Source organism: Balaenoptera physalus (assembly GCF_965194825.1).
Source record: "Balaenoptera physalus genome assembly, chromosome: 8".
Lineage (NCBI taxonomy): Eukaryota > Metazoa > Chordata > Mammalia > Artiodactyla > Balaenopteridae > Balaenoptera > Balaenoptera physalus.
The window spans coordinates 119,971,008-119,988,408 of record NC_138887.1 but is presented as its reverse complement, the minus strand read 5'-3'; the positions used below and the strand labels follow the sequence as shown (position 1 = coordinate 119,988,408).

Here is a 17,401-nt window from a genome sequence, read left to right as displayed (position 1 = left end):
CTTCCTGCCTTACTTCACCTAATTACCATCATACTTTGGATACATGTTAAAGTCCCAAGGAAGTAAGTTAATCATGTAAAGTGGTGAATTCTAACTAGTCAAAATACCTTATCTGGCAATTTCTATCAATGTTTAGCCTTTCTACCAAGCCCACGCTTAGGCTTGCCTACAAAGAAGGGCAAACTGACAGTAAAAAATAATAATGTATTGTTTCTGAGGACAATGTATTGCTTGGCATTTACTATCTTTCCTTTACAACTGATGGTGCATCTGCAATCCAGTTTCATCTTCCCCACCAACTAGAACAGTGTTTATGTGGCCTATTTGCCAAGTTTGGATAGAAAGATGTTCAGTGTTGCAGGATACAGATGTTCTTGCTCACAAGCATTGTACCAGACTTTTAAAAAGTGAATTTATACGAACATCGACATTAGTTTCAATAAATTTTGTGTTGATACTCAAAAAAAAAAAAAAAATCTGCCTGCCAACGCAGGGGACATGGGTTCTATCCCTGGTCTGGGAAGATCCCACTTGCCGCGGAGCAACTAAGCCCGTGCACCACAACTACTGAAGCCTGCATGCCCTAGAGCCCACACGCCACAACTACTGAGCCCACGTGCTGCAACTACTGAGCCTGCGTGCCACAACTACTGAAGCCTGCACGCCTAGAGCCTGTGCTCTGCAACAAGAGAAGCCATTACAATGAGAAGCCCGTGCACCGCAACAAAGAGTAGCCCCCGCTCGCCGCAACTAGAGAAAGCCTGCGCGCAGCAACGAAGACCCAACGCAGCCAAATAATAATAATAAATAAATAAATAAATAAATAAAATTAAAACACAGCTGTAAAAAAAAATTTGTTCCAGTGTTGGCCATTGGGAGCTCTTACAGTTGGCTCTTGTGCACCTTTGATACCCCTCCACCAATGTAAGAATTTTTTTTTTTTTTGGCTGCACCGTGCAGCATGTGGGATCTTAGTTCCCCAACCAGGGTTTGAACCAGTGCCCCCTGCACAGGGAGCACAGAGTCCTAACCACTGGACCGCCAGGGAAGTCCCGCTCCAGGCTCATTTTGTATATTTCCTGCTAGAGTCCCAGAACAGCCATTTCTCCAAGGAGCCCTGGTTCCTTTTATAGGAGATGGTATTCACAAACCAAGACATGTGTGACCAGTGCTACTGTAGTGTCATTTCTTTCTTTCTTTTTTTTTTTTTTGCCATGCGGCATGTGGGATCTTAGCTCCCCAACCAGGGATGGAACCCATGACCCCTGCAGTGGAAGCAAGGAGTCACAACCACTGGACCGCCAGAGATTTCCCGTCATTTCTTTTAGACCCTCGTATGTGAGTATACTAATCTCTCTGTCTCTCTGCCTCTCTCTGTCTCTCTATAGTTCATATTTCTCTATGTTACTATCTGTATCTATATTAAGCTAAACATGAGTTCTTACTAATGTCTCCAATTCTAATGCATTACCTCATCAATCATTCCAACAATAAGAAAACTAGCTACCATCGTCTGCCATCCATTTATTAATGCTTAATTTTTCAATTCCTGTATATACACCATACCCCAGGCCCCCAGGGGAAACAACTTTATCAACTAGACTGCAATACTTAAGTGCAATTCCCTTTGGCTTTAGTGTTAAAGACATTTCCAAAGTTACTAAGTGCAGCACATTTCCCCTCATCCCCTTCAGTGAGGCTGTTTTATACATTTGTAATTCAGTCAGATTCTTTTGTCATAATCTGTATTCACTCCTGGGATCTTCCAAACTTGTGGGGTTTTTCTTCCCTTTTAGTATGCCTTGTACTTTTTCATTGAAAGTGAGACATGATGTATTGGGTAATAGGAATGGAGGTAAATAGGCCTTTAGTGTGAGGTTTTTGTGTTAATCTGGCTAAGAATGGGCTTCGTTCAATGCTTGTTATAGTTGTACATGACTGAGTCTTCAGTTTCCTCTAGTGTCTTTGATTTTGGGTTTCCCTGGAGACTCCTTTTTTTAAAATTTTTTAAAAACATATATATATATGTTTAAAATATATTTTTAAAATATATTTAGTTATATATATTTATATTTATATATTTATATTTATATATTTTGGCCATGCAGCATGTGGGATCTTCCCCCACCAGGGATCAAACCCCTGCCCCCTGCAGTGGAAGCCCGGAGACCTAACCACCAGACCTCCAGGGAACTCCCAAATATTAGTCCTTTAGTGAACCTATATTCACAAATCTCTTTTAGCTTCCCCCCTGCTTCTTAGTGAGACAACTGGGAGGAACTGGGAAATACCCTTTCCCATGGCTGGATGAGGCTCTGGTAAAGACTTTTACACTGGAGAATATGTTATTTTACAAGGTTACCCCCTCCCTGTGACCCCCAAACAAGAAGGGATCTTTCTTGGTTCTGCGCTATGAGAAGCTAGTGGAATTGCTGGAGGTATGACCCACGAAACTGTGGGAGTCCTCTAAGACTGCAGCCCCCTGGACTTTCTAATTTTCATACTAGTCCACACTCAGCCTCCAGCAAATCGTCAAAATTACCAGAGTTTATGGCTCTAGCAGCTTCTGTGCCAGTAAGCAGATCTCACCTGTGCCTCTGGTTTCACCTGTTTCTCCAGATTGCAGAGTGATTTCCCCCTGATATTTTAGTTCTTTCATGAGTCTAGGAGAAGTAATTGATTTTCAATTTATTCAGCTTTTTTCTTGCTGTGGGGGTAGCGTGGTGACTTCCAAGAACTTGAGAAGTCAGAGATGAAACAGGAAGTTGCACGTGCATTTTTAAAGCTGGATTACCATACATTTTCACAGAAGCTTTTTAAGCAATAAATGAAAAGCAGTGTATCATGAGTGACTAGGACGGGGGGATGCAGATTGCCAGATGTGCACTGGCCATGGCTTTCAAAGAAATCACTGTTCCCAAGGCCTACCATTACGTAGCTGAGCATGAAAATAAAAGACCTGAAGCCCCTTGAGGACTCATGTCTGTTCTCTTCCAACCAGGTCATACTGAAACATTTCAGCCACATAAAAAAGGCGTGGTCTTGGGAGTGACATGTACACACTGCTATATATTTTTTTTAATGCATCTTTATTGGAGTGTAATTGCTTCACAGTGTTGTGTTAGTTTCTGTTGTACAACAAAGTGAATCAGCCATATGCATACTTATGTCCCCATATCCCCTCCCTCTTGAGCCTCTCTCCCATCCTCCCTATCCCACCCCTCTAGGTTGTCGCCAAGCACAGAGCTGATCTCCCTGTGCTTTGCGGCTGCTTCCCACTAGCTATCTATTTTACATTTGGTAGTGTATATATGTTGCAATGCTACTCTCACTTCGCCCCAATTTCCCCCGCCCACCCCATGTCCTCAAGTCCATTCTCTATGTCTGCGTCTTTATTCCTGCTCTGCCACTAGGTTCATCAGTACCATTTTTTTTTAATTCAATATACATGCGTTAGCATACGGTATTTGTTTTTCTCTTCCTGACTTACTTCACTCTGTATGACAGACTCTAGGTCCATCCACCTCATTACAAATACCTCCATTTCATTTCTTTTTATGGCTGAGTAATATTCCATTGTATATATGTGCCACATCTTCTTTATCCATTCATCTGTTGATGGACACTTAGGTTGCTTCCATGTCCTGGCTATTGTAAATAGAGCTGCAATGAACATTGTGGTACATGTCTCTTCTTGAAGTATGGTTTTCTCTGCGTATATGCCCAGTAGTGGGATTGCTGGGTCATATGGTAGTTCTATTTTTAGTTTTTTAAGGAACCTCCATACTGTTCTCCATAGTGGTTGTATCAATTTACATTCCCACCAACAGTGCAGGACGGTTCCCTTTTCACCACACCCCTTCCAGCATTTACTGTTTCTAGATACACTGCTATATTTAAAATGGATAACCAACAAGGACCTACTGTACAGCACAGGGAACTCTGCTCAATAGTATGTAACAACCTAAATGGGAAAAGAATTTTAAAAAGAATAGATACATGTATCTGTGTAACTGAATCACCTTGCTGTACACCTGACACTATCACAACATTGTTAATCAACTATACTCCAATATAAAATAAAAAGTTAAAAATAACAGCAACAAAAAAAAGGCGTGGGCAATGCAGTGTGTGTGTGTGCATGTATGTGTGTGTGTTAAGTTTTTTTGAGGGGGGTGCTTACAAGTAAAGAAAAGCAAAACTTAATTGGCTTGGTTTATGTAACAGAAAGTTGAGGTCTAGATTCAGGTGAGCTAATTGCAGTGATTCAGATGATGTCACCCAGGATCCACCTTCTTCCCATCTCTCTCAGCCTTTAGAGGGTCTGGGTTCTGCCCCAGACTCCACCTCCAGCTGCCCTCCCAGTTGCCTAACCCTTTGTGGTTTCAGCTGCTGTCGTGTCAGAGTTCAGACCCTCTGACAAGGCCATGCTCTGCCTCTTGCTTTCCTACTGAACAATATTGTGTTCATATCTTTTTTTTTTAAATTTTTTAATTTATTATTTATTTATTATTTTTATTTTTGGTCGTGTTGGGTCTTCGTTTCTGTGCGAGGGCTTTCTCCAGTTGCGGCGAGCAGGGGCCACTCTTCATCGCGGTGCACGGGCCTCTCACTATCGCGGCCTCTCTTGTTGCGGAGCAGAGGCTCCAGACGCGCAGGCTCAGTAGCTGTGGCTCACCGGCCCAGTTGCTCCGCGGCATGTGGGATCCTCCCAGACCAGGGCTTGAACCCGTGTCCCCTGCACTGGCAGGCAGACTCTCAACCACTGCGCCACCAGGGAAGCCCAGTGTTCATATCTTTTTCATGTCTGTATATAGGGCTACCTTCCACTATGAGTGAATCACCATAATGTATTAAATTAACAACCTATTTACAGACATTTGTATTATTTTACTTTTTTCTATTACAAGCAAAGCACTAGTATTTATCCTTGCAAATATATCTTAGCTGGTATTTTCGAGGACAGAATCTTACCAGGGTATTAATAGGTCTAGGGGTACTGATTGTACTCCTTTCAACCTCCCAGAGATAAAGATTTGACAAAAGCTGTTTTATCAGTCAGCTTTTATTTCTCTACTTTATTCACAAACTAGTAAATGCTTGGTCTAATCAAAATGTGTTATGTCTATGACAATTCCAGGACATAAGGGACTCATTTTTGAAGACATCTTCCTTTGGTCTTATTCTCTTTTAAATTAAAATTCTCTTTTTAAACCACAGGGTTATGGCTTTTTTTCCCTCCTCTAAAATTCTACTATTCTTAGGTTTAGGACATATCTGACTGGACCCAACGTTTCCTCTAAGATAATGTGGTCATTTTCCACTACATCCCTCCCACGTGGTCAGGACTAAGCTTTGTGTAGCAGTTACTCTCATTTAACATTTAAATTTGAACAGTTTGGGACTTTCCTGGTGGTTCAGTGGTTAGGACTTGGCACTTTCACTGCTGGAGTCTGGGTTGGATCCCTGGTCAGAGAACTAAGATCCTGCAAGCTGCACAGCGTGAGCAAATTAAACAAACAAACAAACATCAAATAAATAAATAAATAAATTTTAACAGTTTAATTTCCAACCAAGAACGTTAAGGACATATCTGATTTTCCACTTTCAACAGAATGAGACTTTTCATCAATGAACAGACAATTCAGTCCTCTTTGTGTTTCTTGTGCTGGTTTTGCATCTCATTTGGGGAAAACATGACTCATTTTCTCCATGTGGTCTGGTGGTCTCCCTACAACAAACCTCCTGCACCCCCTTCCTCATTTCTGCTTTCCCAAATGCTTTCCACCATTTCCCTACTAGAATGTGTATTTCCCCAACAGGTGTATAAGTTTTGGTTAGAAAGTACCAGGTCATCTCTCTTTTAATATGTGTTTTTTTAGAACAAAGTGTACTCCCTTATTTTCTTATTCATATGATGAATTTGATATAGCTCATTCTCAGTGACTTTATAAGACCATTTTCCATGTTCATGTATTCAAAGTTCACTTTGCTTAGTACCCAGGGTCTGGACGTGGCATATCACGTGTTACAGAGATACGGATTCATTTAAACCCTGTTGTCTTGTCCCAAGAATTACTGGAATAAGTGTTTCTGCTGTTTTCTCCTATATTACTAACATCTGAACTAGCGTGGACTGAAATCTGCTTCTTTCCTGCTGTATTTTCAATCTGTCACACAAGGACTGAAAACCATTGGTTCTAGCCTCTGGGCTTCTACTAGAAGGGTATCCAAAGTTGAGTAGAAAATGCAGTGTGCTCTACATGTGGAGTAGTTGACTGCAAACCATCAGGTCATTGAGCAGCATTTTCTTTTTCTGCTAGCCATTCCTCCTCCATGATTAAAATGGTTTCCATATTTTCACAGAGCGAAAGTAAATGTTTAGTTTTGAGGCAGAAGCTTTATTACTTAATCTTTGTACATATACCCGGGCATCTGTGCATATATTTTGAGATGTAATTATTAAACGATGATCCTATTAAAATGAAATGTGAAACCTAGTCAAAGGAGCTGCTATCAGGAATTTAGTAAGCACTAAACCCCCGGTTCCCACAGTATGATCTAAGAGCCCCAGGGAGTCCCAAGACCTTTCACGGGTTCACGAGATCCAAACTATTTCATAAAAGGACTAAGATGCCATTTTCCTTTTCCATGGTGCCGACATTTGCACTGTGCTCACATCACAACAGGTTGAATTCAGAAGCAGGTATGAGATTGTGTCACAGAGAGTTTGCAAAGATGTGGACCGATGCTACTCCTCTCACTAATTTTTTATTTCAGAAAATAGTTTTTTAAATGAAATACATTGAGGGACTTCCCTGGTGGTCCAGTGGTGAAGAATCCGCCTTCCAATGCAGGGGATGCGGGTTCCATCCCTGGTCGGGGAACTAAGATCCCACGTGCCGCGGGACAACTAAGCCCGAGTGCCGTAACTACTGAGCCTGCACTCTAGAGCCCACGTGCCGCAACTAGAGAGAAGCCCGCAATGAAGAGCCCGTGCGCCACAACTGGGACCTGACGCAGCCAAATAAATAAATAAATAAATAAATAAATAAATAAATAAATAAAAACTTTAAAATATAAAATAAAAAATAAAATAAAATACATTGACATGTAATGGGTTGAATAAGTATATATTCAAAACTTTTTTCAATTTAATTTGTAATACAGTAAATATCAATAGGTATAATTCACATAAACAAGAGCTCTTTGGGGTCCTTAATTTTTAAGAGTGCAAAGGGTTCCTCAGCTCAAGATTTCTGAAAGCTGCTGCACTAAAATGATTATTCAAATTCAGTCTGGATCTTAGATCTTCTTTTGAATATTTTTTACCTCACAAAGGTGGGGAAATTCTATCTACTATTTCCATCCTCACCTATATCATAGGCTTTTATTATAACAACTCTTATTCATATATTTCTATAAATATAAATAAAAAAGGAAAAAGGAAGAGGGAATTGGAAGCCCCATCCCATAGAACCCAGAAAATACATACACGTGAGTAAAAAATCTGTCCCTGAGAAATACAAATTTCTTCTGGTATGAGCTGAAGTGTATATAATTGTGTGTCAAAATAATTAAAATGTTACTTTAAAAAAAAAAAGAGGATAATGTCATCCTAGTCTATTCCCAACTCCCATTTCTGTAAAGTCACAATCTCATAGCCTTTTTTTAAACAGCTTTCCTGAAATATAATTCATATATCATATAGTGTATAATTAGATGGCTTTTAGCATATTTAAGAATTGTGCATCCATCACACAATCAATTTCTGAACATTTCCATTACCCCAGAAGGAAATTCTGTACCCATTAGCCATCACCCCTCAATTCTCCCACACCCTCCAGCCCTTGGCAACCGCTAACCTACTTCCTGTCTCTACATTCACCTATTCTGGACATTTCATATAAATGGAATCATGCAGTATGTCATCCTTTGTGACTGGCTTCTTTCACTTAACATCATGTTTTCAAGGTTCATACAGATGTAACATGAATCAGTATTTTATTTCTTTTTATTGCCAACGAATATTCTATTGTACGACTATACCACATTTTAGGTATTCATTCATCAGCTGGTGGATATTTGGGTGGTTTCCACTTTATGGCTCTTATGAAAAATGCTGCTATGAACATGAGTGGACAAGTGTTTGTGCGAGTATGGGTTTTCATTTCTCTTGGGTATAGACCTAGGAGTGGAAGTGCTGGGCCAGATGGTAACTCTATGTTTGAGATTTTGACAAACTGCCAGACTTTTCCACAGGGGCTGAGCCATTTTACATTCTCACTAACAACACACAAAGGTTCTAACTTCTCCAGACCCTCACCAACGCTTGTTATTTTCCTTTTTAAAAATTCTAGCCATTCTGGTGTGTGTGAAGAGGCATCTCATTGTGGCTTTGGTTTGTCGTGGTCTTTTCATTGGGAATGAAGATTGTCAACTGGTAAATTCTAGCATCTCAGGCTTTAGATGCCCAAATTCCTCAGAACTCTTATTCTAATGGGGATGCTAACCTCAACAGTTTCACCTCCTAAGTAATTAAATTAAGTTTAGTGCGATTTTATTTCTGTAGGTCATTTTGATAACCCTATTATCTGTCAGCATGATCCAGAGAATTCAGAAGCCCCACGCATAGTCACAAGCTCGCTGACTTGGTTCTCTGTTCTCCCAGACGTAGAATCTATTAGGCAGCGTTGTGTGAAGTCAAGAGCACTGGCTTTGGGTCAGACCCAAGGTCAAAATAATCTCTAACTCTTCCCAGCCATGTGAACTTCATCGTGTAATTTATTTCCTCTCTCCAGTCTCAGTTTCCTCATCTATAAAATGGGACATCACCACCTATCTAAGATCAGTATGCTGTAACAGTCAGAGTCATGAGCTCTGGAACCGATCTGCCCGGATTTATAATCCAGCTCTGCAACTTCTCAGCTCTGTGACCTTGGGCAAGTTGCTTAACCTCTCTGATCCTTTGTTCATTCATCTGACACCTACTCACAGAAGTGAGATAAAGACCAAACGATGAAACTATGTAAAGTGGATGGCATATAGTAAATCACTCAACAAATGCTAGTTAGTGCTGTTATCTAATAGTAGTATTATCATGAAATTAAATAAGGCAAAAATGGGAAAGTTGGATGATGCCAAGTGTTGGGGATACGAGGAAAGAGTAACTTTTGTTGACCAACCTGGTAGAACTTAGTCAAGTTAAACATGTGTTTACTTTATGACCCAGCCATCCCATTCCAGTATATATATTGCAGAAAAATTCTCAGAAAAGATCCACGAAGGAACATATGTATGAGAATGTTCATCAAAGTGCCGTGTGCGGGAGCAGGAGTTGGAGACACTTGTTACGGAGGACACAGATAAATAAAATGTGGTGGATACACGGTAGTTCACTATTCAGCAGTTAGAGAGCTACATATACAAATAAGAACAGAGACGGACCTTAAAATATGGTGTTGCACAAAAAAGGGGAAAACCAAGTGTATTAGCTGGGGATTTAACCAGGAAAGCAGAAAACATTTTAAGTATTTTAAAACAGAGAGGGAATTTAATATGGGGAATTGGTTACACAGGTGATGAAATATTTGAGAAACCACCAAGGGACAGGTGAGGCAGCCTAGGTGTTCACAACAGCAGGAAGTCATCACCACCATCCAAGGTTGGAGGGACAAGGGGATGAAATGATGTGACCTGAGTCCAGGGGCTGAGGTCATTGGGCAGAAGCTGGACCCGTGGCAGGGGGAGCTGGAGCTATGGGGAAACACAGCTGCTGCAGGAGATGCTAAAAAAGAAAGACAGAGGAGCGTGCACCCTATTCTCCCTTCATCCATCCTCCAAGCTCCTGCCGTGCCTCCCAATGGCTAACCTCAGCCAAAGGCTGACCAGGAAACCTGGCAATGCTCCTTGCAGAGGTCAGTCCACCCCTACCTCCCCACCTCACACCACCCTGCACTGCCCTGTGATACCAAGCAGAGCAGGGAAAGAACAAGAAATGGATTTGAGAGTCAAAGACACCAGCCAGCACTGTAGTTATTTATGTAAATTACAAATACATACACATTCAAAACAAAACTTCTTATTTCACAAAGAACCTACAAAATGAGGGACACATAGAAAACACACGAGAATAACTGCCCATGCAGGGATGAGCCAGGGAGTACGAAATGGGGCTAAAAGGGAATAAACAAATAAATGAAACAAGAGCAGGGTTTTGCAGGAGCAGAAAGATACCTGCTCACAAACCAAAAAGTACCATTAACTAACACCAAGGTACATAAAAAAGAGGTTGAGCTGAAAATGACTATAGGGTAAGGGAATGTGATACCAGCTGTTGTTTAATTCCAATAGAAAAAGGAATTGGACTTCCCTGGTGGCGCGGTGGTTAAGAATCTGCCTGTGAATGCAGGGGACATGGGTTCGAACCCTGGTCCGGGAAGATCCCACATGCTGTGGAGCAACTAAGCCCGTGTGCCACAACTACTAAGCCTGCGCTCTAGAGCCCACGAGCCACAACTACTGAAGCCTGAGCGCCTAGAGCCCTTGCTCCTCAACAAGAGAAGCCACCGCAATGAGAAGCCCGTGCACCGCCATGAAGATTAGCCCGCTCACCGCAACTAGAGAAAGCCCGCGCGCAGCAATGGAAACCCAATGCAGCCAAAACAAAACAAAAACAAACAAAAAAAAAGGGAATGAACATTTAGATTATGAATTATTAGCGCCTTAGCGGATATGTCAATTCTCACCTTCTTGCTTCTTAACAAAGAATCACAGAATCTGGAGTTGTAAAAGGACTTAGATCCTTTGCATCTTCTGGAAGGAACTTAATGTGTTAGGAAGACCACAGGCTTTACAGTCAGGGAGACTTGGGTTCTTACTGGCTGGAGGACTGTGTGCTTGCTAAACCTCTTGGAGCCTCAAAATCCTCACCTGTAAAATCAGGGTATAATAAATACCTTGCAGGGAAGGGTTGGAAGTGATACACATACAACAATAAGCAGAGTGTCTGGGACACAGTTGACTTTCAATAAATGGGAGCTATCATCTAGTCCAAATCCCTCACTTCGCAGAGAAGGGATGGACACTACCATCTCATGGAAGTTGGAGGCATATCCAGGATCCTATAGGAAGAGCAGAGTTGATTACAGATTTTATTTTATTTATTTATTTTTGGCTGCGCCACTCAGCTTGTGGGATCTTAGTTCCCCGATCAGGGATGGAACCCAGGCCACGGCAGTGAGAGCACGGATTCCTAACCACTGGACCGCCGGGGAATTCCCTAAATAGATTTTAAATATGGATACTTAAAATCCATCATCGGGAATTTCCCGGCGGTCCAGTGGTTAGGACTTGGTGCTGTCACTGCCATGGCCTGGGTTCAATCCCTGGTCAGGGAACTAAGACCCCACAAGCTGAGTGGCACGGCCAAAAAAAAAAAAAAAAATCTTTTAAAATGGATTTAATGGGTATATACCTAGGACTGGAATTGAAGGTATGACTTCAGGATAAATTCCTAGAGGTAAGATTGCTGTGTCAAAAAGTTAATAAATGTAAAAAAAAAAAAAATAAGTTAATAAATGTATAGTTTTGTTAGATGTTGCCAAATTCCACCCCCCAAAAGACTGTACATGTTTGCATTTCTACCAGAAATTTATGAGAGTGACTCGAACACCTTTTTTTTCATTTATTTTATTATTTTTGGCTGTGTTGGGTCTTTGTTGCTGCGTACAGGCTTTCTCTAGTTGCGGCGAGCGGGGGCTACTCTTCATGGCGGTGCGCGGGCTTCTCATTGCGGTGGCTTCTCTTGTTGCGGAGCACGGGCTCTAGGCGCGCGGGCTTCCGTAGTTGTGGCTCACAGGCTCTAGAGCGCAGGCTCAGTAGTTGTGGCGCACGGGCTTAGTTGCTCCGTGGCATGTGGGATCTTCCTGGCCCAGGGTTTGAACCTGCGTCCCCTGAATTGGCAGGCGGATTCTTAACCACTGTGCCACCAGGGAAGCCCCAAACAGTTTTTTAAAAGAGAAACATTCTGATTTATACAATGAGCAACTTCAGTATTACCTATAAGAAATATTTCATACGTACATGATATTCCCTAGGTTTTTTAAAGAATAGATGGGTGAAAAAAATCTGTATCTTATTTTAATTGAAGTATAGTTGATTTACAATGTTGTGTTGCTTTCTGCTGTACAACAAAGTGACTCAGTTATACATATATACATACTTTTTAATATTCTTTCCATTATGGTTTATCCCAGGACATTGAATTTAGTTCCCTGTGCTATACAGTAGGATCTTGTCCACCCAGAAAAATATATATCTTTGCATGAAGCTTTTTCATTCCACAGAACAGCTTGTCATCTTGATATTAACAGCCAATGCTACTAGTTCCATATTCTTGCCTCTTAGAACTTGAAGTGGGGATTCATATTGCCAGGTCTAAATTTGTAAATCCTAGAAGTTAGATTCAAAACTTTATCAAGAAAGTTTAACAAGGCATGAAACATCTTTAGGTCAGAATGAAAGACACATACATCGATATTGGCTGCACTTTCCCACCATTTTGAAATAGTCTTCCTGCCATTCTCAGTGACAATTATATTCCCACTCCTCGGAGCTTCTGCTTTGCTCACTCAAAACCGTTAATTTATCCTGTTACAGATTGTTTAGTGTGGGTTGTCAAGACCTATAAAGAGCTTGGGATTTTACTCTTCCTGCAAGCTAACAAGTTAGCCTACCACAGTTTCATGGATGCTGACAGACCACACAAAAGTCCAAGTCCGAGACAGAAGATTTTATTACTCACAGTAACAGCAGCAGCCAGAAGATCAGCATTTCCTTGCACTGCTTACCAGAGCCCTAGTAGCCACAGGGCAATGGGAGAAGGGTGAGGTGACACCCGCACATGGAATGGGTTGCATTACAGGAGAGGAAACTTCAGCTTAGGGAGCCCAAATCTTTTAGAATGGGTGTAAACTTGACTTTGATCTGGTCACTCTACAAATGACTTTGACAGCCTGTAGAATTAAAAAAATAAACAGACTTCAGTTGTCTAAGATAGGAAATCCAGGACCCCAGTACAAAAGGGGTAATAGCTCAAGTCATCACCATCATCAATACCGTCCAAATTGGATTAAGATTTATGGACTTGGTTGGGGGAGCAAATAATATAATTTGGCATATTAAAAATATTTGTCTAGAGAAGTCCCTGGCGGTCCAGTGGTTAGGACTCGGCATTTCCACAGCAGGGGTTCAATCCTTGGTCAGGGAACTAAGATCTCCCAAGCCATGTGGTATGACCAAAAGAAAAAAAAAAGACTATTCAAAAAACGTTTCAGTCTATTTTTAGAGATTCATAACCCTGCGTGGATGGGTGGGAGTGGATGGGGAGAAGGCAGAGGAAGCAAATTTTGGTTCAATCCGTGGTCGGGGAACAAAGATCCCACAAGCCTCGCGGCACGGCCAAAAAACAAGAGTTTTTTTCCATATCATATTTCTGTGGCAATTTAGTGCCTAGAGAAGTTTTAGCACTCTTTACCATGTGCCACTCTGAACTACTGCCATACAGGTTCATCTCTTAATCTGGCCCTAATCACTACCATCACGGTGAACAGGCGCTATCTACTGAGTATTTATTATATCTTTGGTGCTCTGTTAAGTGCTGATCTAAGAAAGGTAGGGAGGTAGGAAGGCAATCGATATTTTGTGTCAGGTGCTGCGCTAGTACACAGTTTCCCTTAGTCATCACAGCTCTATGCTAACTAAGGCCCAGAGGGTCATGTAACTTAAATGATGGTGATAAGTGACAGAACCGGGTTCAAAATTCTGACATCAGAATCCATGGTGAGTTCAGAAAATTCATCTTGGAATTCAAGAACATTGTAACTCAGGGAAGAGCTCCGTGCAATGAAAGAATAGTACTAATGTATGTTGAATATTAAATGTGATTATAGACAATTACAGGACAATTTCCCTAGTTAGAACAATTACTGCCATACTCTAGGGTAGTAGTTAGGTCTATCACCCACTGCTCCGTGTACTCAAGTGGACCAAGAACGGTTTTCTGAGGAGGGTTTAGCAGAGTGCGTAGGAGGGTAACATTTGTTTAGGGATTTGACTTGCGTGCTCACATTAATTGTCACCAGAGGAATTTAAACTCAAATCTTACATTTCTGCTACCTTGCTTTTTCCTTCAGAGAAAAAGCATAAGTCCTCAGACTAGAACTTCCTCAACCTCTTTGAGCTCCCCACCCCAAACTGTATCTGGCATCTGCACCCATTTTTTTAAAAATTGAAGTAGCGTTGATTTACAACGTTGTGTTAATTTCTGCGGTATAGCAAAGCAATTCAGTTATACACATATAGACATTCTTTTTTGTATTCTTTTCCCTTATGGTTTATCACAGGATATTGAATACGGTTCCCTGTGCTATACAGTAGAACCTTGTTGTCCATCCATTCTATATAATAATAGTTTGCATCCAGTAACTCCAAACTCCCGATCCATCCCTCCCCCACCCCCCTCCCTCCCGGCAACCACAAGTCTGTTCTCTATATCTGTGAGTCTGTTTCTGTTTCATAAATAGGTTCATTTGTGTCATGTTTTAGATTCCACATATAAGTGATATCATGCGATATTTGTCTTTCTCTGTCTGACTTACTTCTCTTAGTGTGATAATCTCTAGGTCCATCCATGTTGCTGCAAATGGCATTATTTCATTCTTTTTTATGGCTGAGTAGTATTCCATTGTGTGTGTATATATAACATTTAGGTCGCTTCCGTGTCTTGGCTACTGTGAATAGTCTGCACCCATTCTTGACTCCTTGTCCCTGCTCACGTTGAAGAGATGCCGTCCCCCATCTAGAGCTGATTCTTACACCCAACACCCTCTTTCCTCTTCCGGTCCAACTCCATCAAGTATCCTTTCTCAGATGGTGTCTTTAACCATTAAGTCTCTACCAGCTCTTTCCTATCAGCATTTAAACTTGAACCAGGCTTTGCCTCCTTAAATGACTCTTCCTTTATCCTATATATATTTTTCTGTGTAATATGTTATTTCCTTCCTTCACAGCCAAGTTTCTGTGAAGAACTGTCTGTATTCATGGTCTTTGCTTCCTACTTCCCATTAAAGTGTCTACCCACCACAATCATTACAACAAAGTAAAATGGGCCAAAATTGGTGCCTCAGTTTTCTCATCTCTAAAATAAGGATAATAACAATATCCACCTCAGGACTGTGGAGATTAAATGGGTTATTATATATAAAGCCCTCAGGACAGTACCTGGCACATAATACGCTCTGGAAGTGTTACCTATCATTACTAGTATTATAATCCTTTCTTAATTACACAGCTGCAAGCGTAAGGATAAGAAAAAGAGAACCCTACACTGCCAACCTCACTGTTTTGCCCAACTAAACAACAGCTACAGCTATTGGAAAGCGAATTTTTTAAGGACACATTCCAGTAAATGGCTTAATAGGCTGTAAACCCCATTCATGCATGTCTCTTATTCTTTGTTCTGTTCCCAGAGCTCGGCACAAGGTCTGGCATAGAGCAAATACTCAATATCCATCTATCTTTCTATCATCTGTCCATCTAATATTTATCTATCTTAATGGATAGGCACTTGATATGTGCCTTAACTTAACGGATAGGCACTTGATAACAAACAGTCCTTCTACCTCCAAAAAGAACTGGATATATCTGCCGGCTCGCTATATTTTAAAAATTCGTTTAAATTTAGTATACTTTTTTCGTTTATTCAGAATCAACCATAAACTACACCCACAGCCAGCCAGAGGCTTTTAACCCAAGAATGAACAAAAAGGCCCGTTTGCTCAGTAAGTGTTCTGTTAATACTTAAAAAAAAAAAACATGCTGGTAGATTTACCCAATAAAAACAAATGGAAATATATGAGAGAGAAGAAAAGAAAATCCCCAGTTACCTCCCGGTCTCCTAGGAGACGTGGTCTGACGTCGCTGAGCGGGGCGGGGGGCGGTCGCACGCCCTGCTGCGCATGCTCGCCGGCTCCCCGGCCCAGGGCGGGCGCAGTGCGCATGCTCGCGCCCGGGTCAGCGGGTCAGCGTCTCTGACTGGCTGCGGGACCGAGGCCGCGCAGTAAATGGCGCCGCTGGCGGGAAAGTTGAGTGGCTGGTGCGCCGAACCTCCGGGGCGATGTGTAGTGACTTCCATAGGGCTGAGTCTGGGACGGAGGTGAGAGCTGCCGAGGTGGGAGCTAGGGAGACGAGAACAGGGCCGTGGGCGGGCGAGGGAGCCCCGAGGGTGCGGGAGGCCGTGGCGCCCCGGGGAGGGGGAGGCGCGCGGGGTCCGGACGCCGGCGAGCCTAGAGCCCCACCCCCCAAACCTGTGTCCCCGGAGCCGGCCCCCGAGACCGCCAGCATTACGGTCCAAACCTGTCATGCGTGAACCAGTCAGACATGGTACGGTGTGCAAGAGAGGCTAGGAAACGCAGGGGATCGCCAGGCGGAGCGCTCATAGACTTTTCTAGAACAGTGGTATCTGAGTAGGTGGCTCCACCTGTTCCCTCTGTTCTGTACATCTTTTGCCTACGGCATTCAGCCTCGCTATCGCGGCTTACATTTACAGCCTAAGCATCCAGGGCCACACAAGCCATGTGGTGTCTGCAAAGATTTATTCAGGAATTCAACCAGCAAGTATCAAGCACTTATTACGTGTCAACCGCTGGTTAAGGAACAGGAGTAAGAAACGCAAGAAACAGCTTCTGCTTTTGCAGGACAAGTAAGGGAGGCTGCGTACAAATTACAGGACGGTTGGTAGATCGTGCCGTCCAGCCGAGGGGCGGGCAGCCTGGACGGCTAACTGGGAGGAGGAGGGGACAGCTGAGGTTGGTGGCTTTGGATGGTCGGTGGCTTGGCAAGGAGGGGGTGGCATTCGGGGCAGGGAGTTGCAAGTATGTGGGTTCTGCCTTGAGCAAGGGCATCACTGATTTAGGGGAATTGCAAATAGTTCTCTGTAGACGGACAAAGCTAGTGGGGAAACACTGTTGGGAAGTTAAGCCCTGAGAAATAGGCATAGGCAGGTTAGGGAGGATCTTTTATACAGAGGAGGGAGGGGAAGCGATACCCTTGAACGATCAACAGCCTCTTTCTGTGAAGGACCAGAGTAGATAGTCTATATTTAGGCTTTGTGGGCCATTCGGTCTCGGTCACAGCTACTCAGCTCTGCTGTTCTAATGTGAAGGCAGCCAGAGGTGTGTAAACAAATCAGCATGGCTGTGTTCCAGTAAACCTTTTATTTATTTATTTATTTATTTTTTTAAAGATTTATTTATTGAATTGATTGATTGCTATGCTGGGTCTTCGTTTCTGTGCTAGGGCTTTCTCTAGTTGCGGCAAGCGGGGGCCACTCTTCATCGCT

General features: G+C 42.4%; 1 protein-coding gene across 5 annotated transcripts in view; it reads left to right on the top strand.

Moving 5' to 3' along the window:
* Nucleotides 1–17,401, top strand: part of XRCC2 (X-ray repair cross complementing 2) — an 86,124-nt gene that overhangs the window by 47,722 nt on the left and 21,001 nt on the right. Inside the window, exon 1 of one of the 5 annotated variants that reach the window (XM_082473832.1) lies at nt 14,770–16,216. The exons of 2 other annotated variants lie outside the window; for them this stretch is intronic. In XM_082473832.1, coding sequence (XP_082329958.1) covers nt 16,178–16,216 — 39 coding nt within the window. In that variant the 5' untranslated portion in view covers nt 14,770–16,177. Of the gene's footprint in view, nt 1–14,769; nt 16,232–16,327; nt 16,444–17,401 lie in introns of those variants that run through there. 2 more of the 5 variants (XM_082473831.1, XM_082473833.1) reach the window with 2 other exon arrangements.